This window comes from Lepus europaeus, chromosome 7 (genome assembly GCF_033115175.1).
Source record: "Lepus europaeus isolate LE1 chromosome 7, mLepTim1.pri, whole genome shotgun sequence".
NCBI classification, from domain to species: Eukaryota; Metazoa; Chordata; class Mammalia; order Lagomorpha; family Leporidae; genus Lepus; species Lepus europaeus.
The window spans coordinates 48,427,875-48,453,915 of record NC_084833.1 but is presented as its reverse complement, the minus strand read 5'-3'; the positions used below and the strand labels follow the sequence as shown (position 1 = coordinate 48,453,915).

Below are 26,041 nucleotides of genomic sequence, written 5' to 3'. Positions count from 1 at the left end.
CCCACCCCCATCTGCTGCCTTAGGTCCTAATGCTCATAGCTCTGCTTCCTGGTAGCTGACGAGATCCTTGTGTACCTGGGGCTTCAGGGAGCCCCCGGGCCTCTCCCTCCCTCTCCTACCCACTGTGGGTCAGAGGTCACATTCCTTCGGGCTGGCTCATGGCTCAGGCACAGGGGTTGTCCTTTACCATGAGCGTTTGCAGACTGCCGTGGGCAGGGTACAGCCGCAGCTCCCCTTGGGACAGAACGCCTCTCACTGCCACAGGAGGCTTCTGGCCACTCTCGGTGCTTCCAAGGCTGTTTTTGATCCTAGGGCCTTATGACCTTGGTGGGGTACCCAGGGTTCCTCTCCTGGGACCTAAACAGAGGTAGGAGGCCACCGATGGGCCTCAAAGCCATGTGATTCCACGTGGACCTTGCTCCCTAAGCAACAGCATCAACAAGTCACTGTGGCTGAGCACATACACGGATGGCTGCCTGCAAACCAGACACGTGCCCCGCCCCCACGGGAGGCCCCTAAAACAGAACTGGTCATTTTTAGAAGGACCTTTTGGTTCTGACCCAGGGAAGGAAGAGCTCGAGATCGTGTACTCTCCTCTTGGAAGCCAGAGACCTCACAGCAAAATCCACAAGGAACTGGAAAGGAGAGGTTGAGGTTCTAAGAAGCAAAACTGCTCTGACTCAGAATGGCTTCATCCAGGAGCCAGCTCCAATCAGACCTGGCTGGCCTTGGTGACACTCGCAGACAGGCCAGTGTCCGAGGAAGGCAGGACCCCCAACACCACTCACCTTTAGATCCAGGTACTCCAGGTCTTTCTTCAGCTGGAGGTAGGTATCGTCAGCCTTCAAAATGAAGCAGGAAAAAGGGGGAAAGTGGTCATGAACATCCAAGGTTTCCTAACTCAGGGCTTCGCGTATGAGTCACTAACACTGCACAGCTTTGGGGACAAAGGACCACAGCAGACCAACACACCGGGGGGGCCACGGAGGAAGCACAAACGTCTCGGTGCAGCTCAGAGCCCTCTGTAGCACAGCCGATCCTGCAGGTCACTGTGGGGAAGCCAGCTGGGCCCCTCATCAGCTGGGGCGAGGGGTGGGTGGGGAGGACCCCACTGCAGGGCTGGGGCAGCTATGCAGCTGAGGCAGAAGCTGGGCTCCTGAGACAGAATGAGGTCTACCCGGAAGCACACATGCCACGCTTGGGCTACCGTCCCCTCAGTCACTACTGGTCCACCTTCAGAGGGGACTGCTTCTCGTGCATCAAGTTAGAAGACCTGACTGGGGTGGATGGGACCAGGGAGATCAGCTGGGCGACCCAAAAGGTCATAGTGTGACCTTGGGTTCCAGCAGCTGCTGGAGGGTTCCTGGAAATCTGGGCTACTTGAGAAGTCCAGGGTCAGACCTATCCGAAGCAGCCGCCCGGTCAAGTTCTTCCCATGTCACTCACTACCGGCAACAGTGAAAACCAGGGAAGCCTTTGATTTTCCAGAACTCCTGCTCTCCTGTGGAGTAGGTCACAGATGCTGGGAGACACAGGGAGGGGCTGCCCAAGTGTAAGGCCCAGACACCACTTCCTCAGTGGACAAAGGGGGTCTCCCAGCCAAGCCAGATGGAGCAGGGAAGGGTGGTCCTTGTTAGTAGCTCTGATGCAAACTAATCCCACAATCCAGCCCTGGGGGAGCAGTGCAGGCTGCACTTTTAGGCCTCAGAGGGCTTGCAGGTCCATCATCAGGGACACTGGTAGCTTGCAAGGCCTGACTTCTGTCCTTAAATGGTCCCCCGACCCGTTCCAACGTCCCCAATGAGCCCAGTCCCTCCACACTTTGCACAGGAGTAAGAAGCAGAGCCAAGGGATGTTTCGAGAAATCACCCAAGTTCACAGCTTTTGGTTTGTGCACACGTCCTCTTCTCCTGAATACATGTCCCGAGTCCCTCAGGTCTCAGTGAAACAGGACAGGGAAGGGAGTGGCAGTCCTGTCACCCTCCTCATGTGTCCCCGCCTATTTCTGTGCCACCCGGAGGGGCCAGCTCATGGGGCTGGACCTCCCCTACCTGAGGACAACAACCTCACTGGGGCTTCAGATTCTATGTGCTGCCCGAGGTGTCCTGGACAGCACCGCCCCACTGGTCCCCTGGGAGCCTGCCCATGAAGTCCGACGTCCTGGCCGTGGCCGAGAACACTGGACACAGGTTCCTCCAGCCTGCGGGCCTTTGGCTGAGGGAACCCAGGCAAGCAGCCTCCCCTTCCAGATGTGTGCCCTGTGTATGCTAACGGCTGCCACCCTACCTACCCTTTCCCAGGTTCCTGTGAGACAAGAAGTCCTTTGTCAGCCAGCAGTGCACTCTCCAAAAAAAGGCAGCACCTGCATTCCCCCTCCAGGATGCCCTGTGTGTCCTTAGCATCCCAGGAGAGCCCACAGTGGCCACAGGCCTGACAGCTGGCAAAGCTGCTTGGACATGACCACACAACCAGCCTGGCAGTCATGACATACACACAGAGAAGCCACAGGCCAGGTCTCTCACACCCCATGCAGCCCCTCCCCAGCACCCAAGGGGTGGCACAGCCACCACCACACAGCATCTGGCAGTAGCAGCCAGAAGCAAACAGGCAGGGCATGAGGGGCGGGAGCCAGGAAGCGACTATAGACCAGAGTGCAGGACGAGGGAACACGGGCCAACATGTCACTCCCTGCCCCGGGCCCGAGAGCCCACCAGCGCTGACCTGGCAGGAGGGAAAGGTCAGCTGGTGTTGTAGTAGCTGGCCCACAGCGAAATTCCGCACGCTGGCCAACTTGGCCTGGTGCCGCCGTAGCCGGGTGAGAAGCAGCGAGAGCTCCTCCAGCTGCAGGTGTGTAGACACATCGGGAGGACACCAGTCACGGTGGGGGCACAACAGCACAGGTGCACAATGGCACAGGTGCACGCCTCACCCCACACCACTCAGCGGCGGCTGCATTCGCTCCGTCATGAGGACAAATAAAGGGGCTGGCAGCAAAGGAGCTGCCCGAGGTCGTTTGTGTCAGGGAAGCAGCCGCCAGCAGTGCGGCCTCAACCAGACTGCAGCTTTGAAGATGGTTAACTCGTCCAAGGAAGGACGGAAGCAGAAAGGAGACAGACCGGGGGAGAAACGCAAAAACGCTGCTGGCAGAATTCTTCTTGAAAGAGAAAACCAGCCCAGCATTCTGCTTCACCACCCCCCGCCCCCAAGGAAGGACCTGGCGCCGGCTGGTGACCCTTCTCTGAGCATCGGCTTCCTGCGCTGTAAGAGAGGTTGACAGCGGCCCTGTGGACTGTATCTGCCCGGCCCAGGGGGAGGGAAAACCCAATGAGCTAGGATCCTGTAGGGTGTCCCACGTGGGCCACCTGAAGGAGGTGATGAGGAACCGCTTACATACCGATTTCCCGTGTAAACTGGGAGCGCTGACGGTGTGGGTCATGTAACCCATGGAGGGCATGGAGCGCCGGTCCAAGTGAGTGGAGTTCTGCAGACAACAAGACAGGAGGTCACACCGAGCGCCAGGCTGGGGCCAGAGCTCTGCCTACTCACTCCCAGGGCAGCCACCACCACATGCCATGTTCCCTCTCTCAGCCTCAGGCCCCTCCCTATCTGTACAGCAGGGACCTGCCCTTCCTCCCTGGGTTATACCACAATAAACCACACAAGCCCCTTAGAAAGTTAAGATTCAGGTTGGGTGGGGCTGGCATTGTGGTACAGTGGGTGAGGCTGCTGCCTGCAATGCTGACATTCCATATGGGTCCTGGCTCATGTCCTGGCTGCTCCACTTCCAATCCAGCTCCCTGTTAATGCTCCTGGGAAAAGCAGCAGAAGATGGCTCAAGTGCTAGGGCCCCTGCACCCATGTGGGAGACCTGAAGGAAGCTATTGGCTATTGACTCCTGGCTCCAGCCTGGTCCAGCACTGGCTGTTGCAGCCATCTGGGGAATGAACCAGTGGAAGGGAGATCTCTGTCTCTCCCTTGCTCTGTGTAACTCTCCCTTTCCAATAAGCAAGAAAAATCTTTTCAAAAAGATTTAAATTGAGTTGCTGATTGAAATCTCTTCCTGCCTATCAAGCTGCAAGTGTGCAGACTTCTAATTGTGTAACCCTGTGCAAGGTACTTTGTTTCTCAACAACTTAGAGCTCCCATCTGTGAAATGGGTGTAATTGTGGAACTACATCATAGGGTTGGGAAAAGAACTGAAGTCAAACCATTAGAACTGCACCTGGCACCTAAAAGTACTGCTGAAATGTTAGCAACCATTATTGCTCCAGATTGCACAAATCTGTCTTCAAAAGGTGAGGCTCTGGGTGCCCTGATGTGGGTCCCAGGAGCCTGGCAGAGCTTCCCGAGCCTCACCTTGGTGGGGTGCCCCCGTGCCTTCCTGGGAGAACCACCAAGAGAGATGTCCACACTCCTCCTCTGGTCCAGCGGCTTCACGGTGACCCTCTCTGCTGGTGTGTGTGGCCTCCGGGGCGGAAAGACCCTTGGGGGTCCTGGGGGAGGGATGTCTGAGGGCGAAGGAGGAACGGAGATGGAGCGGGGCACCTCCAGCATGCTCCTGCTCCGGCCCTGGTCACTGAACTCCGGGGAGCCAGCACAGATGGGCGCTGTGGGGCTGCCGTGCCGGAACTGCTGGCGCTGCTGCCACTCGTACAGCTGCCACACGGTGCCATCCCGGTGCGCCCGGCGCTCCTCGCTCGACATCTTCAGGTGGCTGGCTCGGTCCTGGGCATACTTGTAGTCACTGGGCAGGTTGCGGGGAGGGGGCGAGGAGCTCCCCGAGGGGTGCCGGGTGCTCTTGGGAAGAGTCTGGTAGCTTTCCGGTAAGGACAGGGACTGGCTAGGACCCTGGCGCGGCAGCGTCTGGTCCAAAGGCAGGCTGAGGAGAGAGGGGATGGGCGAGTCAGGCAACCAAGCCAGGGATCAGCCAGGCCGTGGAGGACTCAGTGCAGTCAATGCACAAAGCTGGCCATGGTGGGGAGTCCCATCAAAGCCCAAAATGATCCAGGCAGTGCCTAGGGCCACAGCTGCTTCCCCTTTCTGCAGAAGACCCCAAAACCCCTTTTCTCTGGCAGTCCCTGAGCTGGGCCAACCTGGCTGCCCCACGCCCATCACCTTCCGGGCCCTGGGATCACCCCACCCTGCTCCCACCAGTCGTGAGCTCCTCCAAGGGATGAGCACATTGCTGGGAAAAACATTACCCCCACTGCCCCTTTCCTGGAATGCGAGCACCAAGTGCCGGAGGTTCTTACAGACCTCTCCTTCGTCTACTACTCCGGTCCAGAGACTGACCGACCGCCTGCCCAAGACAGCTCCAAGTCCCTGCAAACTCCTTTTTGCCCTGTCCACCGACCACTGCTCTGATCCTACCACTGTCTCGCTCCAGACCTTCTTGCCTCCCAGCTGCTTATGCAATAAAATCCAGTCCTGTCCAGCTTTCATCCTCAACTCGTGGTTGCCACCCTGCTGTTTTCTTACTGCTACTCCCTCCATGGCCAGGACGAGGCTGGGGCAAGCCAGGCACCCAGGGCTCAGATCTAAGGGTGTCCCCGCCTCGGGTGCATCCTTCCACTTGCTGGAGCCTGAGGGTGAGCCTCACCCCAGTCCCGGCCCAGCCTCCTCCACACCCGAGCAACTTCTCACAGTGGGGAAAGCAGAGGTCATCTGACCCAAGTGTGAATCCGACCCTGCCACTCACTGGGTGTGCGGCCCCAGGTGCTTATCTGCCTGCTGAGCCTCGGCTTCCTCACCTGTAACGTGAGTACAGATTTCCTGCCTCCCACGGCTGTTCTGAGAAATAAGTGAGGCCAGCAATGGAATGCAGCCTCCATGTCTGATCCACGGAAGGTCCTTCACCAACAGGTGCGCCTCTCGCTCCCATCTTAGCCCCATAACTTTGCTCTTTCCTCCCCCGACCTGTATGGGCTGCCCTCTTCCCATTCACCCAAATCTCACTCATTCTCCAGGACAACGACCACGGGGGCCTTGCGCAATCCCACAGTCCCCGGAGCTCCTGTTAGGTTTCGCTATGGTTTGTGTACTGTCTGTAACTTTCCCAAGGTCCTCTACGGAGGTGACCTGTGAGATATCTCTTCTTCGACCATGCTGAAAATTCCTGGAGCACAGGAACTGTCTCACACTCTGTGGCACTGTCCAGGTTAAGAAGGACCAGACACACAGCCGGTCTTCAATAAGCACTCCAGCATGCGCAAACTGGATCTGACTTTAAAGAAACGACCACCAGCTAGCCACCTGACTTTCTGAGATCAAAGAAAAACTGTGCAAGGGATGAAGCACGGAGTTTTAATAAACTACACAGGTCTAACTTGACAGAGTGCATAATGCGTAAAGACAACAGGTTTTAGAGTCAGACAGATATGAGTTCAAATCTCGACTCTACTTATCAATTTCCCCCAACAAATTATGCAGTGCTTAGCATGTGCCAGACGCTGTCCTAAGCCAATGCTACTCAAGGTGTGGTCCGTGGACCAGCAGCAGCAGCACCTGGGAACTTGTTTAAAATGCAAGCTACTGAAATCACCCAGGCACAGAAAGGCAGATACTCTATGATCTCACTTAAACGTGCAATCCAAAAAAGTCAAATCTATAGAAGCAGAACTCCGAATGGCAGTGACCAGAGCTGGATGTGTGGCAGGGTCAGGGTAAGGGAAGATCAGTGGTCAAAGGCACAAAGTTGCAGTTAGACCACAGGAATATACTTTGGAGTCTCTGCCACAGGGTGGTGACTGCAGTTAATAATAATGCATCGTATGTTTCAAAATTGCTAGTAATTGACTTAAAATGTTCTTACTACAAAAATAAGGGGTGAGGGCTTGGCACAGTGGTTAAGATGCTACTTGGGATGCCCACGTGGTACACCGGAGTACCTGGTCCCAGTCCAGTTCCTTTGCTTCTAGTCCAGCTTCCTCCTAATGTGCACACTGGGAAGCAGCAGGTAATGGCTAAAGGATGAGGTCCTTGCCACCCATGTGGGAGACCTGGATTGAGTCCTGGGCTCCTGGCTTCAGTCCAGTGTAGCTCTGGCTGCTGTGGGCTTTTGGGAGTGAACCAGAGGATGGCAGACTGATTTCTCTGTGTGTGTGTGTGTGTATGTGTCTGCCTTTAAAATAAACCAGAAATAATTTTAAGTATTTTAAAAGTAGGTGAGGTGAGGGATTTGTTAATTAGCTTAATTTAATCACTCCACAATACATGCATATATGAAAATATCAAAACATTACATTTACTCTAGAAATAATTATGCATAATTACTTATCAATTAGAAATAAAATATTTTTGAGATGCAGGTTGTCAGTCTCATCGCATACCTGCAGAGTCAGAAACCCTGTGGGTGGGCCCCAGGCTGCTGACATTTTAAAACATTTTAAAAAATTTTTATTTATTTATTTGAAAGGCAGAGTTAGAGGGGGGGAAGAAAGGGAGAGGGAGAGGGGGAGAGGGGGAGAGGGGGAGAGGGGGAGAGGGGGAGAGGGAGAGAGGGAGAGAGGGAGAGAGGGGGAGAGGGGGAGAGGGGGAGAGGGGGAGAGGGAGAAGGAAAATGAACCTTGAATTTGCCGGCTCACTCCCCAAATGGCTGCAATAGCCACGAATGGGCCAGGCTGAAGCCAGGATTCAGGAGCTTCTTCCAGGTCTCCCAAGTGGGTGCAGGACCATCTTCCACTGCTTCCTAAGCACATTAGCAGGGAGCTAGATCGGAAGTGGAACAGCCAGAACTCAAGCCAGTGTCATATGGGATGCCTGTGCTGCAGGTGGCAGCTTCACCCACTATGCCACAGCACCAACCCTGGCCACCTGCATTTTAACAATGCCCTTAGTAAGAATCCGAGGTGCCCCGAAGTCTGAGAAGTGCAACTCTAGCTGTTTTAAAACTCAACACTTTTTGGCTATCAGACCTTGGGTCACTTATGTTCCAAGTCTCATTTTCCTTACCATATAATGAGGGTAGTAAGAACCACTTAAAAACTGTTGCAAGGATTAGAAACACTTGCCATGGGGATGGTGCTATGACACAGTGGGTTAAGCTGCTGTCTGCAGCGTTGGCCAGCATCCAATATGGGCTCCAGTTAAGTCCTGGCTGCTCCACTTCCAATCCAGCTCCCTACTAACTTGCCTGAGAAATCAGTGGAAGATGGCCCAAGTGCTCGGGCTCCTGCACTCACATGGAAGACCCGTTAGAAGCTCCTGGATCCTGGCTTCCATCTGGCCCAGCCCTGGACACTGCAGCCATTTGGGAAGTGAACCTGCAGATGGAGGATCTCTCTGTCTTTCCCCCCTTCTTTCTGTAACTCTTTCAGTCTTTAAAAAAAAAAAAAAACATTTGGCACTCAAATATTGTTGCTTTTGTCACCCTTTTAATGATATCTTTGCAATAACAGGAGGGCATTTTCAGATCTCTTCCAACCAGACCTGTCCTGTCAAGCGGGTCGGCTTGCTACTAGGGGACAGGGTTTGCTATCGGTTTCGCCAGGCTCACTGGAAATGTGTCTGAAGCAGGGGCAGTGCCTGAGCCCTCAGAGGAGGTGGCAGGGCCAGCACTTCCCGGGAGAAGGTCAGGATTTTTCCAGCCATTGTTCATTCTGCAGCAGCATAATGCAAGCCATGCAAAGTACATCTGAGCTGTGCTTCCACACCTACGCCCCTTACGTCTAGTCTGCGCCCACTCGGTGTCTGGATGGTCACAGTGCCCCCACTGGATAGTGCCCCAAAGGCCTTAGCTCATCTCTAAGCTGGGCCCTCCACCTATGCACTGTCTGCCATTTAGAAGTGACACTAGGCTGGCACTGTGGCGTAGCAGGTGAAGCCACAGCCTGCAATGCTGGCATTCCATAGGGGCACTGGTTGGAGTCCTGGCTGCTCCACTTCTGATTCAGCTCCCTGCTAATGTGCCTGGGAAAGCAACAGAAGATGACCCAAGTGCTTTGGCCCCTGCACCTACATGGGAGACCTGAAAGAAGCTCCTGGCTTCCGTCTGACCTAGCCCCAGCCGTAGCAGCCACTTGGGGAGTGAACCAGAGGATGGAAGACCTCTCTCCTCCTCCCTCTCTCTCCCCGTAATGGCTACAGCTTTCCACTAGCAGCTTTGCCCAACTGTAGACCCATTTGCTGCGCCCACCTCAGTCTTATCCAAAAAGGGGGTTCCAAGTCTCTGACCTTCACTCCCTGCTTGGTGGCCCTGGGCTACCCTGTCCTGAGAGGCACTAAACAGGACATTCTGATACAGCTACCTCAAACAAGGTCTTGTTAAATGTGACATCATTTTTTAGAATCAGTTACTTATGCACAGAAGCTCCTCATCCTAGGATCATACCCACCACACAGGACTGACACTTGTCACTCTGTTCTTTATCAGTCTTTGGATCCTCTAACCCTACCCTAGTCCAGTCCCCAATGCCTATTAATTCGCCCAAGAGGAAAGGTCTTCAAAAGTTCATGAAAAAAACTACGTGTGGATTTCAAAGATTTTTGTACCACAATAAACTTATCTTTTAACTCCATTTTCCCCTACGAACTTTTTGAAGTACTATCATGTGCCTTATTTAAACACTGGGGGAAAGAAATGGTAGGCTCAAATTTATAAACAAGTTCTTAGAATATGGTAAAAGTCTATGTGTATATCAATTTGGCTCCCATAAACCATATTCTTTCATTTTTTTTCTTATATTTTTTTAAAAGTTTTTTTTCACACCACTGTAGTTCATTTTCTGTTCCTCCAGGTAGAGCCTTTCTCTTTTTTTAAAAAAATTTTTATTTGACAGAGAGAGAGAGAGAGAGAGAGAGGGAGGGAGGGAGGGAGGGAGGGAGGGAGGGAGGGAGGGAGGTCTTCCTTCCGTTGGTTCACCCCGCAAATGGCCGCTACGGCCGGAGCTATGCCAATCCGAAGCCAGGAGCCAGGTGCTTCTTCTTGGTCTCCCATGCAGGTGCAGGGGCCCAAACACTTGAGCCATCCTCCACTGCCCTCCCGGGCCACAGCAGAGAGCTGGACTGGAAGAGGAGCAACTGGGACTAGAACCCGGCACCCATATGGGATGCTGGCGCAACAGGTAGAGGATTAGCCAAGTGAGCCACGGCGCCAGCCCCCTACAAACCATACAGGGGGTTAAGGATGTGAAATGTAATATAGATCTCTGAATATTGAAAGATTTATTCCCCAGGTGGGCATGTAGTACAGGGACTAATCACTGTTTAGGAAGCCCACATCCCCTTTCATAGTACCTGGGATAGAGTCCCCTCTCCCCATTCAATCCAGCTTCCCACTAATGCCCAACCTGGGAGGCAGCAGGTGACGGCTCAGGTACTCGGGTATTCACGTGGGAGACCCGGATAGAGTTCTGAGCTCCTGGTTTCAGCCTGTCCCAGCCCTGGGTATTGTGGGCATTTGAGCAATAAACCAGTAGATGGAAGATCTCTCTGGCTGGCTGGCTGGCTGGCTTTCAAATAAAATGAAAAAAATGAAAAAAATTTAAAAAGAACTTAAAGAATTCCCTGTGCTGTCTAAAGCCAAGAATAGAGGATTATGTCCAAATGACCACCCTTGCAATGTGTTCTTAATGTTCAGTTTAATGAGATTAGCATAGTCTTAATTATACACAAAGCACAGCTATCCATTTTCTATATTTTGAGACTGAAAATGGGGGGGGGGATGTCCCTTATCTATTTATTTCTTATTGTAAGAGATTAAAAGTATATATATTTAGGGAAAAAATGTGGGAATGAAAGATGCAGATCTTTTAAGATGAAAGATCAGAGACATGGCAAACACTCTGCTCAGAGACCGACAGCACTTTCTTCTCTATGTTCTGCCTTCAATTCTTCATTTGTATTCACTTTTTAGCCCACTGAGATCTGCTTCCACTCCTGGACTGGAATTCCCCTAGCTGTGCATTCAATGACCTCCCAGCCAATGAACTGTATATGCCTACAGATTTGATGTCAGCAGAACGCCCACCCCACACCCCGGGGAAAGTCCAACACCCGCCCCATCCCCATCCCCTCCCATCTCCTAGTTGACGTCTCCCCCTTTAGCTCCTTAATGCACTGACCCCACCCCCCACCCCCAAATGCAAGCCATTGTGAGTAACACAGGTTTGCAGGCTGCCAGAAACAGTAGTGTAGACAAGCAACGATGTATAATCACATATCAGCTGCCCAGTTTTTGCGATCCTTTCTGCACCCCGTCACACAAAGTATTATCAGCTATGCCATCTTTCCGGTTTCTTCCGCTCTGGTTTCTCTGCCTCCTACCTGATTTCAACATTCTAGCTGTATTCAGGTTTGTCTGTGTCAGCACAGCAAGAAGCTCAAAGCAAGAAAAGACTTCTGCCACTGAGCAAAAGGCCAGCAGGGACCCCGAGGTTCTGGATTTTCCTTTGGAGGTGTCCACCTTGGCAGGTGCCCCAGCAAGGGAGAAGTCTTTGCTTGCAGACCCTTGCACTGTTGACTGAAGTCCTCCTAACCACACCTCTCCCTCCTTCATCTCCTGCTCAGCCTCCAGCATGGAGATTTTGCTTCTGCCTGATCCTTGGCCTGGGGTTTCCCAGGTCTTGGTCTTTGGCTGCTTTTCACCCTGAGCTGGATGGAGATTCCCAACCCTGGCCACACAAGAGGATCATCAAGGGAGGAGGGGTGATGGAGGATGCACTTCTTAGAAACACTAATATCTGGACTGCAGCCCAGCCCAGTGGAACTGGATTTCTGGGCATGGGACTTAGACCTCGGTCAACGTTAAGCCTCAGCAGGTGATTCCAGTGTGCAGCCAAGCCAGTTTCTCACCGTGGTTATACACTGGAATCTCTGAGGGAGCTTGTCAAACACACAGATAAATGCCTTGACCTCACCCTAGACCGAAAAAATCAAAACCTCTGGGATAGGACTGCAAATGACCAAATTGTGCAGTCCTGATTAAGAATCACAGCTCTACAGGTGGGTGTTATGGCACAGCAGGTTAAGTGGCTTCGAACACCTGCATCCCACATCCAAGTGTCTGGTATGAGTCGCAGCTACTCTGCCTTTCTGATCCAGTTTTCTACTAATGTCCTGGGAGGCACAGATGATGTCCCAAGTACTTGAGTTCCTGTCCACACGTGGGAGACCAGGATGGAGTTCCTGGCTCCTGACCTCAGCCAGGCCCAGCCTTGGCTGTTGTGAGTATTTGGGAGTGCACGGAAGAGATCTCTCTCTCTCTCCCTTTCAAGTATATAAATAATCTTTTTTTAAAAAAATCACAGCTCTGCAGAGGTGTTCAGTTTAGTGATTTAAGATGCATGCATCCCACTTGGGAGTGCCAGGATTTAATACCAGCTGTGGCTCCTGACTCCGGCTTCCTGCTACTGTAGCCCCTAGGAGGCAGTGGTGATGGCTCAAGTAATCGGGTTCCTACCACTCATGTGGGAGACCTGGATTGAGCTCCCAGCTTCACCTCTACCCCCAACTGTTGTGGAGAACAGCTTGCTGTCTTAATTAATTGATTCATAAAATTAGTAATAAGCGATTAATTAATAAGTAATTAACAAGTGATTTATAAAATTATTGTTCTCAACTACTGCCAGGGCATCCATTGTGACCACCACTAGAGCACTGACTCCCAAATTTCCCTTCAGCTTGTACCCTGTAGCCTACAGGTCACCTTCACCTGGACATGCCACAGGCACCACGCTCCTCATCCAGCTCACTTCTCTCCATGGCTTACAGCAGGTGCATGGTACCACACCTCCCTACTCCCTACTAGCCAAGCCAAACCTGAATGCTAGCTCCAATACCACCTAAGACCCCTCCCCACTCAAATGTCCAAAATGGAAAACCCAATTTCCTTCAATCCTGTTCCTTCCCCACCTCAACAAAATTCTGACTCTTCCTTTTCCCTCTCTTCCCTCATCCTGCACATCCAATCCACCAACAAACTTCATTACCTCAGCCTCCAAAATGGACCTCAAACCTGTCCATTTCTATTTCTGCTGTCACCCTCTTAGACTATCACAGTGGCCTCTTCCTTAGGCTCCCATTCTATTTATGAAATGTTCATCAGATCACATCACTTCCCAGTGGCTCCCCCTACTGCTTTTCCAAGGATTCAAATCCCTTACCCGGGAGTATAAGGAGCTGCATGACCCGACTCCTGCCACCTTTCCCACCTCACTCAGCAGCAAGGTCATCTTGCCACCATCTGCCAGGCAGCCTACCTAGCCCCACACCATCAACAGCAGCCTCTCCCTGAAGTGTCCTTGGGCAAAAGATTCTGTTTTCAGTAAGACACAACATTTGAACAAACAGAACTGACACCTGGTCATTTCCAGAGCGGGATGGGGAGGGATTGAGTCTACAACACAGAAAGCTTCCCCTTCTGATCTGCTCCACAACCACACCAATCAGCCACGTAAGGAGTCTGCAATGCGATTTCACCATGTCCAGCTGGGCCAGATTAAAGAGGTTACGAAACCCACAGGTGCACACATCCCCAGGTTCCTGAAAACTGGCCCTGGCTATTCCCTGAGAAGCACTGCTGCCTCCCGAGCCCACAGCTAGAAATCTGGGCCTTGCCAACAGGGAACAAGAAGCATGGCATTTTATAGCACATAATCAGCCTGCGGGGCCACAGCCAGGCCAGCCCCTGAGGAGTCTTCTGGATGCAGCAGGTGCTGCTCTCTCCTCTGCTCAGTGGCTTGTCCTGAATGCCTGAGGATGGCGAGAGGGATCTGCTACGTCTTCATAATGAAGAGACAGACAGTGGCTTCTGGGGACCTGAAAGCCGGTGATCCTGAGTTCTTCTTGTTTATTAATATGTCCTAATTAATCTGAGGTTATCATAAAATACAGGCAGTGCTTTGCAAACAGCAAGAGATGCGTGCCTGGCAAATAATTTAAAACCATTCCTTGAAGGGATGGGTACTAGGAAGTCCAATGTCAACAGGGCTGAAGTGTATCTCTGTGCCTGGGATTAACACACAGGTCCACGCATGGTATTCATGCTAGTTTATGGAAGTATTTCCTGGGTGCCCAGAAGCAGCAGTGTAAAAGAAGCAGTGCTCGCTCCTGCTGGGGGTCTCAGGCACTCTCTGCGGAGCCTCCAGGGCACCTCCTGTGGGCTTTGGAGGCCCACGCACCTGTGCCTAGACTTTGGCTCGGCCACTTCTCTGTGTGCCAAGGGCAGGTTCCTGCAGCCTCTCTCTCTGGAAATGAGGGCTATCACTCCCTCCTTGCAGGGCCATCACAGGGAGCTCTGAAGGTAACAGAGCTAATGAGTTGAAAGCCAGCAGTCACCCAGCAGGTGCTAAGGGAACAATAGCTACTGTTACTACATTCGTGAGCACAGTATCAGCAGTGATGCTCGTCTGTTACTCACCTCCTGCCGTCCCCCTTCTGCGCCTTCGCCCAGGACTCGACCTGGGCCAGGCTGCTCTTCCTCTGGCTGTGCTTCTCAGGGTTGCCCCTGGAAGGAAAGGCCCGCTGGTAGCCGCCAGTCCCATTCTGCTCTCCCGGGCCGTAAGAGGTGGGCAGCGTGCCATTCTTCTCCGCCCGCTGGGGCTGTGCCTGCTGGCCTCTCGGGCCACTGGGCAGATCCACAAACAAAGCATCCTCATCGGCAGGTGAATACGGGGACCTGGCCTTGCTCCTGTCTCGCTTGCTCTCCAGCGGGTCCCTCTGGGAACGGTACCGCTCTTCTTCCTGCTCCCGTCTCTCGAAGCCAAAGGAGTCGTCATGGCCACGGTGAGGGCAATCCCTTGTGTGTCCAGGACCCACGCGGCCACACTCTTGGCAGGACTCTGTGTGGTTGGCCTGGGGCACTGCCTGCCGCTCCACCTTCTCCACATCCCTGCAACAAGAACACACACTCAGCCCACACCATGGCCAGGGCTTTCTGATGAGCACCCTTCTTGGTCACTCACCTCCAGGCCTCTGCATGAGCCACTCCTCTGTTGGGAACTCTTTCCCTGCCCACCCTCACTCTGCCTGCCTACCTTCTTCTGGCTTAAGTGTCATCTCCTCCAGGAAGCCACCCTGATATATACCCCCAGTCTAGAATGATACCACATGCTGGCCACGTCGTCACACGGCTCACACTGGAACCCTCACTGCATGCTGACTCTTGCAGCTCCCAACTAGACCATGAGTTCTCAGGCCAAGGCGGACCTTGGCCCATCTGGAACGTCTGTCGCCATGACTGGCAAGGGGAACCAGTGTGCACTCTATCAATACTGATGAATCAAAGAATGAATCAATGAGACGTGTGACATTCTCAGGAAGACCATGCCTGAGCTGTCTTCCCACTCAGTGCCACTGTTCCTGTCTCCTCTGCTATGTGTCCCTCTGTCTTCCTGGGGTTCGGACAGAAGGCTGCTGAGCCAAGGATCTCTCCTGCTAGCGTCTGGCACAGCCCAAAGTACAGTTGGCAGCACAACTGACAATCTTCAGAGAACAGGCACCTCTGTATATGGCCACTTATCTGTGTCCTCAGGGGACAGCTCCAGCAGAATAGTATTGGCCTCAAAGACTCCTGTGAAGTATTATTAGATGTTAGAAGGAAATGGAGACATGGAGAAGACCAGTGAGCATACAGCTGGGACAGAGTGGAGCCAGGGCCCAAAACCACGCAGACTCCAGGGCCCATGTACTTCTGCTTCTGCGTGTGTGTGTGTGTGTGTGTCTGTGTGAGAGAGAGAGAGAGAGAGAGAGAGAGAGAGAGAGAGAGCGCGCAAGCGAGAGAGCACTACATACATGCAAATCTAGGAACTCAAAAGGAGAAGGGGAGTGTAGTCATAGGTTGTAGGTCAGGATGTGAACTGAAGCTAGAAGAGGAGCTTTTTAGATGGAGCAGAGGGCTCGCTCCTCTTTCATGGCTGTGTCCCACTGTCAACTGCCTCTCTCCCTTAGGACAGGGTCCTGGTTAATCACTTTGCTCAGGGATGTAACAGTGGCTCCAAAAGCTTTGCAGAATTTATGTTGGAGGAGCAGGCGAACATATTCCATCCCAGTTGGACCAGATACTTACCAGGAACCCTGAGATGAGGGATCATAAATCTTAGTCCTCACTGTGTATATACTTGAATATGCACAATCCCACCCATGCCTGTACTTCCTGGAAGTAAATTGAACAGGGCATGATAAATCTTTCTCTTCAGAGTAACACCAGCATTTACTACAAAACAAAACTTTAGAGGTAGACAAAAGAACAGTTGTCCCCTTGCCACCCTGTGGTTTTCTAGCCCCAAAGAGTTTGGGGCGGGGCTGGCGCTCTGGCGTAGCAGATAAAGCAGCTGCCTGCAGTACCGGCATCCCGTATGGGCAACGGTTTGAGTCCTGGCCATTCAACTTCTGATCCAGCTCTCTGCTATGGCCTGGGAAAGCAGTGGAAAATGGCCCAAGTCCTTGGGCCCTTGCACCCAAGTGGGAGACCTGGAAGAAGCTCCTGGCTTTGGATGGGCCCAGATCCGCCCATCGTAGCCATTTGGAGAGTGAACAAGTGGATGGAAGACTCTGTAACTCTACCTTTCAAATAAATAAATAACTCTTAAAATAAAAGACTTTGAGGGTAGGGACAGCTCATTCCCCTGGCTCCTGGCACTTTGTAAGAGGTGCCTCTGGCCCAGGTGTCCAAGTGGTAGCTGCAGGTAAGAAAGGTGATGGTGGGCTGGCGCCATGGCTCAACAGGCTAATCCTCCGCCTTGCGGTGCCGGCACACCGGGTTCTAGTCCCGGTCGGGGCACCGATCCTGTCCCGGTTGCCCCTCTTCCAGGCCAGCTCTCTGCTGTGGCCAGGGAGTGCAGTGGAGGATGGCCCAAGTCCTTGGGCCCTGCACCCCATGGGAGACCAGGAGAAGCACCTGGCCCCTGCCATTGGATCGGGGCGGTGCGCCGGCCGCAGCGCGCCTACCGCGGTGGCCATTGGAGGGTGAACCAACGGCAAAAGGAAGACCTTTCTCTCTGTCTCTCTCTCACTGTCCACTCTGCCTGTCAAAAAAAAAAAAAAGAAAGAAAGGTGATGGTGATGCTCTACTCCTCCTCCTTATCGGAGTTAAACAATTAACTCACCAAGTTGTGACATCTAAGGCCATAAGGGGTTTCTAATTCTTATCCTATTTCCTTGCATCCCCCCAAAATTTCACACACAGCTTTTCAAATCAGGAGGCTTATCACAAAAGAGGTCTGTGATGCTCAGTTTAGCACAATGGTGAGAAAGAATGGAACACGCCAGGCCATCACGACTATAGGATCTGGCCAGGCAGAGCACAAGTGATTAGCTAAGATGACACAAGCCTTTCCCAAGAGGGCTGCTGTTCCCCAGCAGGTCACTACTGTTGCTGTGAACACCTGGAACCAGCGACTGTTCAAAAACACAGAGAACTGCGGGCACTTGGCAACCATTCTAGCCATGTGTATCACTTTTTGAAAATGACAAACACAGAGAACACAGGGTTTAGAGCCAGTACTATCTGGATTCAAGAGCTGGCTCCGTCACACATATGCTGGGTGTCTCTGGGCACTTGACCTCTCCAGTCTCAGGTTCCTCATCTGTGAAATGGAACAGCAGCCCCTGCCTCTTCGGGGTATTGTGAAGATTAAAGGAGATGAGGCCTAGGAAGAGCCCAGCACAGCATCTGGCACACGGGACGCCCTCAGAGGCAAATGCATTGATGATTCAATATCAATTCTTGCCTTCTTTGTCCCAACATTTTCAAAGCAGCAATATATCTGCAAAAGTTTACATTTCCCACCCTCCCTTGTAGCTAGAGGTGACAATATGACAGCCCTGGCCAACAACAGCAAGCAGAACTTGCTGGGTCAGGTCTTCCAGGAAAGTCTTTAAAAGAAGGCAGGCTTACCTAACCCTTCTCTGCCGCCTGCCTGGATTGGCAGGTGACAATAATGAGAATGAAAGTCACCTGCTAACACCTGAGTGGACAGCAATAAACAGTCCAGGTCTCCGAGGGCAGCATGGAGCCACTGCACCAACCTGGATTCCCCACCTCTGGATCTTGTCACGTGACAAAACTAAAGCCCAACCTCCTTAGGCTACCTGAAGCTGAATTATTTTATTATTAGCAACCAAACGCAGTCCCTAATTCATACAAGGGACTGAGCTCTTCACTGGCTGGAATCGGGCCTCTCTAGTTTCAGCTCACCTCAGGGATGCTATGTGTCTGCTTAGAGAAAATTCTTGCTTCCCCCTCAAAGTGGGAAAAGCACACACCTCGAAAGAAAAGGATGCTTTCTTCTTATTCCTTTTCTTCACAAGAACTTGGAAGTAAAAAGATCCTGCCAAGCATTTATGCACTGATAATTATTTTATTCTGTCTCCAAACTCAATCTCACCAGGCAAGAAGGCATCGTATTTCCCTCTATCTTAATGCTAAACACACACACACACACACACACACCAAAGACGGAGGTGGGCAGAGGTATGAAAGCTTGGTCATGTTGGCAGATGCAGCTCTTCTGCTGACACCCTCCCTCCCCCCAGAAAATTCCCTCCCTACTCACTTCACCTAAATGACCACATTAATTGTCCAAGAACAAGGGCCAGGCCACTGATATTCTTGGCAAGTTCCATCTGAGCCCATCCAGGTGGCAGAAGTCCTATGTAAACAAAGCCTGAGTCCGGAGCACCGGCCCCCAGTCTAAGGGGCAGGGTGGGCTCAAGACCCTAAGCCCATCCTGGAAACAATCGATAGACTGGTACCAAGAGCTGCAGATCCAGGGGCCCGAGGTAGCTGCAGAGCCCGTGGAAGGGCTTGCTCTCTTGGATTAGTTCCTCACACCTAAGGAAGGTGACAGCTGAAGAGAAACAGCCAGGAGCTGGTTTCATCTTTTCCCCTGAGGTCAACAGAGCAGCCCCCCGGGACAGGGGTAACTATGCCGCTTCCTCTCACGCTCTGTCTGCTCTGCCCAAGTTAACACCACAGGGCCTGCCAGCTCTGACGGCAAACTCCGCTGTTTCTGGGCTGCCTTCCCCAAGGGGAGAGCTTGGCTGCAGAAGCAGTGGAGTAACCAGGCTGCCAAGCTGAGCTGCCTCTTGCTTCGGCAGAGTGACTACTGGAAAAATTCCTTGTGAGCTGTACAGATCAACAAACCAGACCAAGGGGAAGGATGTTTAGTGGCTGTCAGGTTCCCCCCACCCCCACCCCATGTTGTGCCTTCCTGCCTGGAGAAATCCTGTCTTGTTTCTGTCTGGGCAAGGTGGACCCCTGTCATGGTTCAGCCTATGCCAGTCTGAAGCTGTGGCACTTGTGAGTCTCATTCACTGTCCATGCCCCTAGGGCAGTCACAGCCTGGCTCATAGGTTTTTGTTTTTTTTTTTTTTAATGGCCAATGCTTGCTTATTGTTGCCATGGGCTGGGGCCTACTGTGTGCAAGGAATTCGACACAGGCCATTTCTAATCCCTGCCACAACCCTGCAAGATGCAGACAGCTGAGCCCGGAGAGGCTGGGGCACTCAGAAATGAGCACCAGGCTCATTTACAATAAACTGTCTCTGACGAAGGACAGGGACAGTGAAAATGGCAGCGTCAGTCATCACGCACTGAGCACTTACTGAACACGAAGGCACGAGCTAAGCCCCGTATTACCTCTTCTCATGATCACAGAACCCACAGATGTTATTACTCACCAGACAGGAGCTCAGAGAGATGCACCAACTGGCCCTGGGTCACCCAACCAGTTCAGAAGCTGGGCTCAGACCCCAGCTGATCCCACTCCACAGCCCCGTACCAGACTGAAAATGTGTTTATAAATTATTTCTCCTGTTGAGGGACCAAGAGGCTTGTGCAGCCTCACTTTGCCCAGGTGGTCAGAGTGTGGAAGCCTAAATATTTAGCTCTCCAAAGACAGTGCAGACAGCCAAAATGACTGGGCCATTTCTGAGCAGCCTGATTCCCCACACACAAGTCCAACAAAGCCTTGATCACCCCAAGTCATTCTTTAAACATCTCACGTGGAGAGGTCTCACAGGTGTTTTTGTTCATCCATTCTGCCACCTCTCTACCCAGCCAGCCAAATATCCATGCACGTATCCATTAACTGAACATTTACTATGTGCCAGGCACTGATACTTGAAACCTACAACAGTCTCACCTATCAATGAGCTAAAGTCTGGTGGGGGTGGCGGTGAGGAAGCATATCAATCTAGCTTTAGAATGAAAAATCTATGGCAAAGGAAAGGAAGAAACGACATTCACGTAGCCAAGGCCTACAGGCCGTGCTGCAGGAGTCCTGGCAGGGTGTGAGGGCTGGGGAAGAGGCGACCAAAGCTCAGAGGGATGCTGCAGCCTCAGGAGTCGGACCTCTCTACACCCAGAGCCCCCTGCAGTCTGTTCTCCATTCTGCTCGCTTTGACCTGGCCACAATCTCACTCTTGCCTCAGAGCATTTGTGTGTGTCCTTCCTTCTTCCTGGAACACTTTTCCTAAAAGATTTGCATATCTGACTTGCTTGGGTCAATCAGGCCCCACCTCCACATTCTGCCCTTACAAAAGCCTTCCCAAGCCACCCCCAGGGGGCTACTGGGTTCCTTGGCTCCTCCCTTACCATCAGCCTGTTTTTTGTTTTGTTTTTGACAGGCAGAGTGGACAGTGAGAGAGAGAGACAGACAGACAGAAAGGTCTTCCTTTCTGTTGGTTCACCCTCCAATGGCCACCGTGGCCGGCGCACCGCGCTGATCCGAAGGCAGGAGCCAGGTACTTCTCCTGGTCTCCCATGGGGTGCAGGGCCCAAGGACTTGGGCCATCCTCCACTGCACTCCCTGGCCACAGCAGAGAGCTGGCCTGGAAGAGGGGCAACCGGGACAGGATCGGTGCCCCGACCGGGACTAGAACCCAGTGTGCCAGCGCTGCAGGCGGAGGATTAGCCTATTGAGCCACGGTGCCGGTCTACCATCAGCCTGTTTTACTGCCTGCATGCATGGATGATAAAACTTAGCTTACTGATGTATCTTCCTTCCCCTGTTTATGATCTGTTTTCTCCTCTTTCCCCTCCAGCCTGCAAGATGCATGGGACTTGGCTTCTCCCTCAGAACACTGCTGTGTTCTCAGCTTCTTTAACAGGGTTTGACCCACAAAATGATCTCAAAAATACTTGTAAAGTAAAAGATGAAATAGATAAATGCATGCGCAAATGCACCAATTCAAGTTGCTGAAAGCAGCACCGTAGGACTGGGGCACAGAAAGTTGGAAACAAGGGCTGGTGTCGAGGCACAATGGGTTAAGCTGCCACTTGCAACACCAGCAGCCCATATGGGCACTGGTTTGAGTCCCTGCTGCTCCACTTCTGATCCAGCTCTCTGCTAATGGCCCAAGAAAAGCAGCATAAGATGGCCCAGGTGTTTGAACCCCTGCCACCCCCACCCACGTGGGGAACCAGTTGAAGCCTTTGCCACCTGGCTTCAGCCTGGTCCAGTGCTGGCTGTTAAGGCCATTTGGGGAGTGAATCAGCAAATAGAAGATCTCTCCCTCTATTTCTATAGCTCTTTCAAATAAATAAGTCTTTTTAAAAAAATTGTAAATGGACTGTTGCCATGGCGCAGTGGATTAATGCGTTTCTTGCAACACTGGCATCCCAAAAGGGTGCCAGTTTGACTCCAGGATGCTCCACTTTCAGTCCAGTTCTCTGCTCCTGCACCTGGGAAAGCAGCAGAAAATGAACCAAGTGCTTGGGCCCCTCCCACTCACATGGGAGACCCAGATGGACTTCCAGGCTCCTGGCTCAAATGTGGCCCAGTTTTGGCTCTTGCAGCCATTTGGGGAGTAAAGCAACAAATGGAAGATCTCTCTCTCTCTCTCTCTCCTCTCTCTCTCTCTAATTCTGCCTTTCAAATGGGGAGGGGGAAAGAAACAAATAAACAAATAAATAAATTGGAACAGCAAGAGATTAACCAAAGGTGTATGTGTAGGGACCAAGCCCATGCAGGGCTTCAAAACTCAGGCTAAGGAAGTCAGATTTTTCTCAAAAGGAAATTAGCTCGTAAGTTCCTTCAGTCCCAGGACGGGACTACAGGTATACTTTAGACCAGAGAGGCTTGGAGCCTGAGAAAGGAGCTGAGCTGTCATGTGGTTTGCCCCCTGCCTGAGTCACTGTGGGACAGTTTTGTGAGCTCTGAATGCAAACTGACACCCTGGTTAGTGCCTCTGCCAGTTACAGAGGACAAAGCACCCCTAGACAGACAGAAGCAGCAACCCAATGGGGCAGGTGGAGAAGACAGGGTTCAAGGTGGCTGCAGGGAATCAAACACTGGAGTCTAGGGTCTGGCAAGCAGCAGAACACGGAAATGGAGAATTCTGAGTTATGTATGGAGGGAGGGAACGGCAGGCTCCATCTATAGTGCTCGTTGCCCCCTACGGTGGGTGGTATTGGGAGGAGCCGTGCTGAAGCCAGAGGCAGTAGATGCAGGGGGCTCTCAGCTCTGCTCCTGGACCACAGGAACGAGGCTGGATGAGGCTGAAGGAGGCAGGAGCTGACGAGCAGGCACAGGGACAGTACTGTAGGGAGCCTGGGCTGCCAACCACAACTCCCACTCTCGGGGCAGGGCACGTGCCAGCAAGGGAGAGAGCACCATCTGCTCCTGGGAGCCTCATTAATAAACGGATCCAGAGGACTAATGACAAAGCTGGAAGGGAGTAAAGAAAAAGAAGCCAATAACGTTATCACACCAAACTATGGAAGCCAGCATACCTGACACAGCTACTGTGCCACATAAACATGTTATAGGACACTTTAAAAACATGTAGAAGGGGCCGACATTGTGGCATAGCAGGTAAAGCTATTGCCTGTCATGCCAGCATCCTATATGGGCATTGGTTTGTGCCCTGGCTGCCCCACTTTCCAATCCAGTTCCCCACTAATGGCCTGGAGAAAGCAGAGGCAGACGGCCCAAGTACTTGGTGCCCTGCTACCCAAGTGGGAGACCTGGAAGAAGCTCCTGGCTCCTGGCTTTGGCCTGTCCCAGTGCTGGCTGTTATAGCCCCTGGGGAGTAAACCAGCAGATGGAAGATCTCTCTCTCTCTCTCTCTGTCTCTCCTTCTCTCTCTGTAACGGTGACTTTTTTTTTTTTTTTTTTTAAACAGACAGAGTTAGACAGTGAGAGAGACAGAGAGAAAGGTCTTCCTTCCATTGGTTCACCCCTCAAGTGGCCGCTACGGCCAGCACGCCGTGCCGATCAGAAGCCAGGAGCCAGGTGCTTCCTTCTGGTCTCCCATGTGGGTGCAGGGCCCAAGCACTTGGGCCATCCTCCACTGCCTTCCCGGGCCACAGCAGAGAGCTGGACTAGAAGAGGAGCAACCGGGACAGAATCCGGCGCCCCAAATGGGACTAGAACCTGGGGTGCCGGCACCACACGCGGAGGATTAGCCTAGTGAGCCGCTGTGCTGGCCAACGTTGACTTTCAAATAAATAAATGACATAGCTAGAAAACAGCAGAGCTCAGTCTTGAACCAGGCCTGTCTGACTTCAGAGAGCAAGCTCTGGGAGGAAGTAGTTAGGACCAAAGAAAGAAATATAGTTGGAGTGAGAGGTAAAGCAGCAAGCCTGGACTCATGTCTACTCTATTCCCATTCCAAAAAGCCATCTCTCCACCCTCTGCCATTAGCCCTGACATTTCCTTGGGAATCTAGTCTCCGTGCCCAGCAGAGGGCCTTTGCCAGTCAGCATGATGGACTGCCTGGCCACAGTAGGCCTGGGGTAGAACCACCCATGCTCTAAACCTAACTAATCAGAATGACTCACAGATGCCAGCTCTTTCCTTCTGGACTTAACCAGGATGACATGAATCTGTGGCCACTGCAGCCATTGTTTTCTCCCGTGTGTTAAAAAATTTTTTTACTATGAAATGTATGAAATCTGTTCTCTTTATATTAATAAAAATTTTACCAAATTTAATGGGCTTGTCTCCTGCCCTAGGAAATCCTGATCCTATAGGTTTCAAGTGGAGCCCATGAGATGCTTCTTTAAAAAAAAAAAATTCAGTGAGCTGGCAGTGTGTGGCACAGCAGGTTGGGCCACCGCCTCCCATGCTGGCATGCTATATGAGCTCTGATTCGAGTCCTTGCTGCTCCACTTTCGATCCAGCTCCCTGCTAATGTACCTGGGAAGCCAGCAAAAGGATGGCTCAAGTACTTGGATCCTTGCCATCCACATGGGAGACCCAAATGGAGTTCTAGACTCCTGGCTTCAGTCTGCTCATCCATGGCCATTGTAACCATCTGGGGAGTAAACCAATGGAGGGAAGATATCCCCGCCCCCACTCTCCCTCTCTCTGTAACTCTGCCTTTCAAACAAATAGATAAATCTTCAGACACCTAATATTTGTAGATATCTGGGGGCCACAGTGTGATATTCAGTATGGGTACACAAGCACAATGTCAAATGATGGGATCGAGGCAATATCCATCACCTCAAACATTTACCATTTCTTGTGTTGGGGAACATTTAAAATCCTCTCTACTAGCTATATCTTGAAATACTAATTAATTGCTGTCAACAACAGTTACTCCACTGTGCTACAGAACATTAGACGTAGTTCTTCCAACTATACCCGTGTACTTGTTAATCACCCTCTCTCCCTTCCTCCCTGCCCCCCACCACTGCAGCCATTTGGCCAACAGATCCTAGAGGTACCAGGGACTTCCACATAGAGCTCAGTACCGAATCCAATTCAGAGGTGGGCAGAGCCTGAATGACCTATAATGACAGTGGCTGAGCCCTGAATCCAGTTGTTTCTGAAGCCATATCTATCTCGAATTTTTCAGTGACATTAACCAATAACACTCGCCTCCCCCAGTTTCTAAGGTCACTCTGCATCTTCTGTCACCTGCAATCCTGACATCCACTTCCATCCATAATAAAAGCATCTGCCCATATGGATATGGACTGGACAACCTGGGCGAGGACCACAGAGGGAAAGAGGAAAATACGACGATGGGGCCACTCACTCAAAGAGCTGGAGGCTCTCCAACGCAGATCGCCATACTGGAGGAGAGGAAGATTCAGGCCTGCCTGATGAATAATTTTAACTAACCAAACATCTGAACATCTTATTCTGGAACACAGACTGTTTAATAGGTATGTCTTTGCTTGTGTGACAATTGCATCTCTCAGAAAGTTGAAGGATAACGCTATTATGCCTATTTTCCAACTCAGAAGGTAGAATGAATCGTGGTTTTTCTGTTTCCTTATTTTTTTTTTTTAAAGAATAGACCTTGAGCAAACATGATCACACAATTTTAAGAGTCTATTAAGAACAGAATAAATTTCAAAAAACTCAGAGAATAGCTAGAGACAATACAATGACCTGAGATCTTTAAAGGGAAGGAACCCTTTCAAAAGCAAAATCCGAGGGCTGATGACAAATTCTTCAGGTAGACAAAGTAGAAAGACCCAAATGCTGGCTAATAAACAATCTTCAAGTGTTGTAGGCAAACACCAGTTAGCAATCACAGCACATTTTTCCTGTGAAGTCCAATCTTATCCTCAGATTCTTTTACTCAGGACCCTAATCAGCCACAAGGAGCTGAGCAAAACTGGTCCCCGCAGCTCCACTTCCGACCCAGCTCTCTGCTATGGCCTGGGAAAGCAGCAGAAGGTGGCCCAAGTCCTTAGGCCCCTGCACCCATGTGAGAGATCTGGAAGAAGCTCCTGGCTTCGGATCAGCACAGCTCCAGCCGTTGTGGCCATCTGGGGAGTGAACCAGCAGCTGGAAGACCTCTCTCTGCCTCTGCTCTGCCCCCTGTAACTCTGCCTTTCAAATAAAATAAATAAAAAAAATTTTTTTTTAAAAAGCTGTTATCATCCATGCTTTTAAAAAGTGCTGAAGTGGAGTGGGCATTTGGTGCAGCCATTAAGATGCCAACTGAGACACCTGCACTTCATATAGGAGTGCCAGGGTTCAAGTCCCTGCTCTGCCCTTGATTCCAACTTCCTGCTAATGTGTACCCTGGGAGGCAGCAAGTAATGGCCCAAGTAGTTGGGTCACTGCCACCCACAAGAGAGACCCAGACTGAGTTCCAGGCTCCTGGCATCGGCCTGGCCCAGTCCCAGCTGTTGCAG

General features: G+C 51.7%; 1 protein-coding gene across 6 annotated transcripts in view; it reads right to left on the bottom strand.

Annotated features, from left to right (window-relative positions):
- The window catches only part of PLEKHA7 (pleckstrin homology domain containing A7), a 217,342-nt gene that overhangs the window by 29,934 nt on the left and 161,367 nt on the right, over positions 1–26,041 (bottom strand). For all 6 annotated transcript variants that reach the window (XM_062196425.1, XM_062196426.1, XM_062196427.1 and 3 more), the window contains 4 exons: positions 14,357–14,827; positions 4,357–4,879; positions 3,395–3,481; positions 789–842 (listed from right to left, as the gene is read on the bottom strand). In XM_062196425.1, coding sequence (XP_062052409.1) covers positions 789–842; positions 3,395–3,481; positions 4,357–4,879; positions 14,357–14,827 — 1,135 coding nt within the window. The remainder of the gene's footprint in view (positions 1–788; positions 843–3,394; positions 3,482–4,356; positions 4,880–14,356; positions 14,828–26,041) is intronic.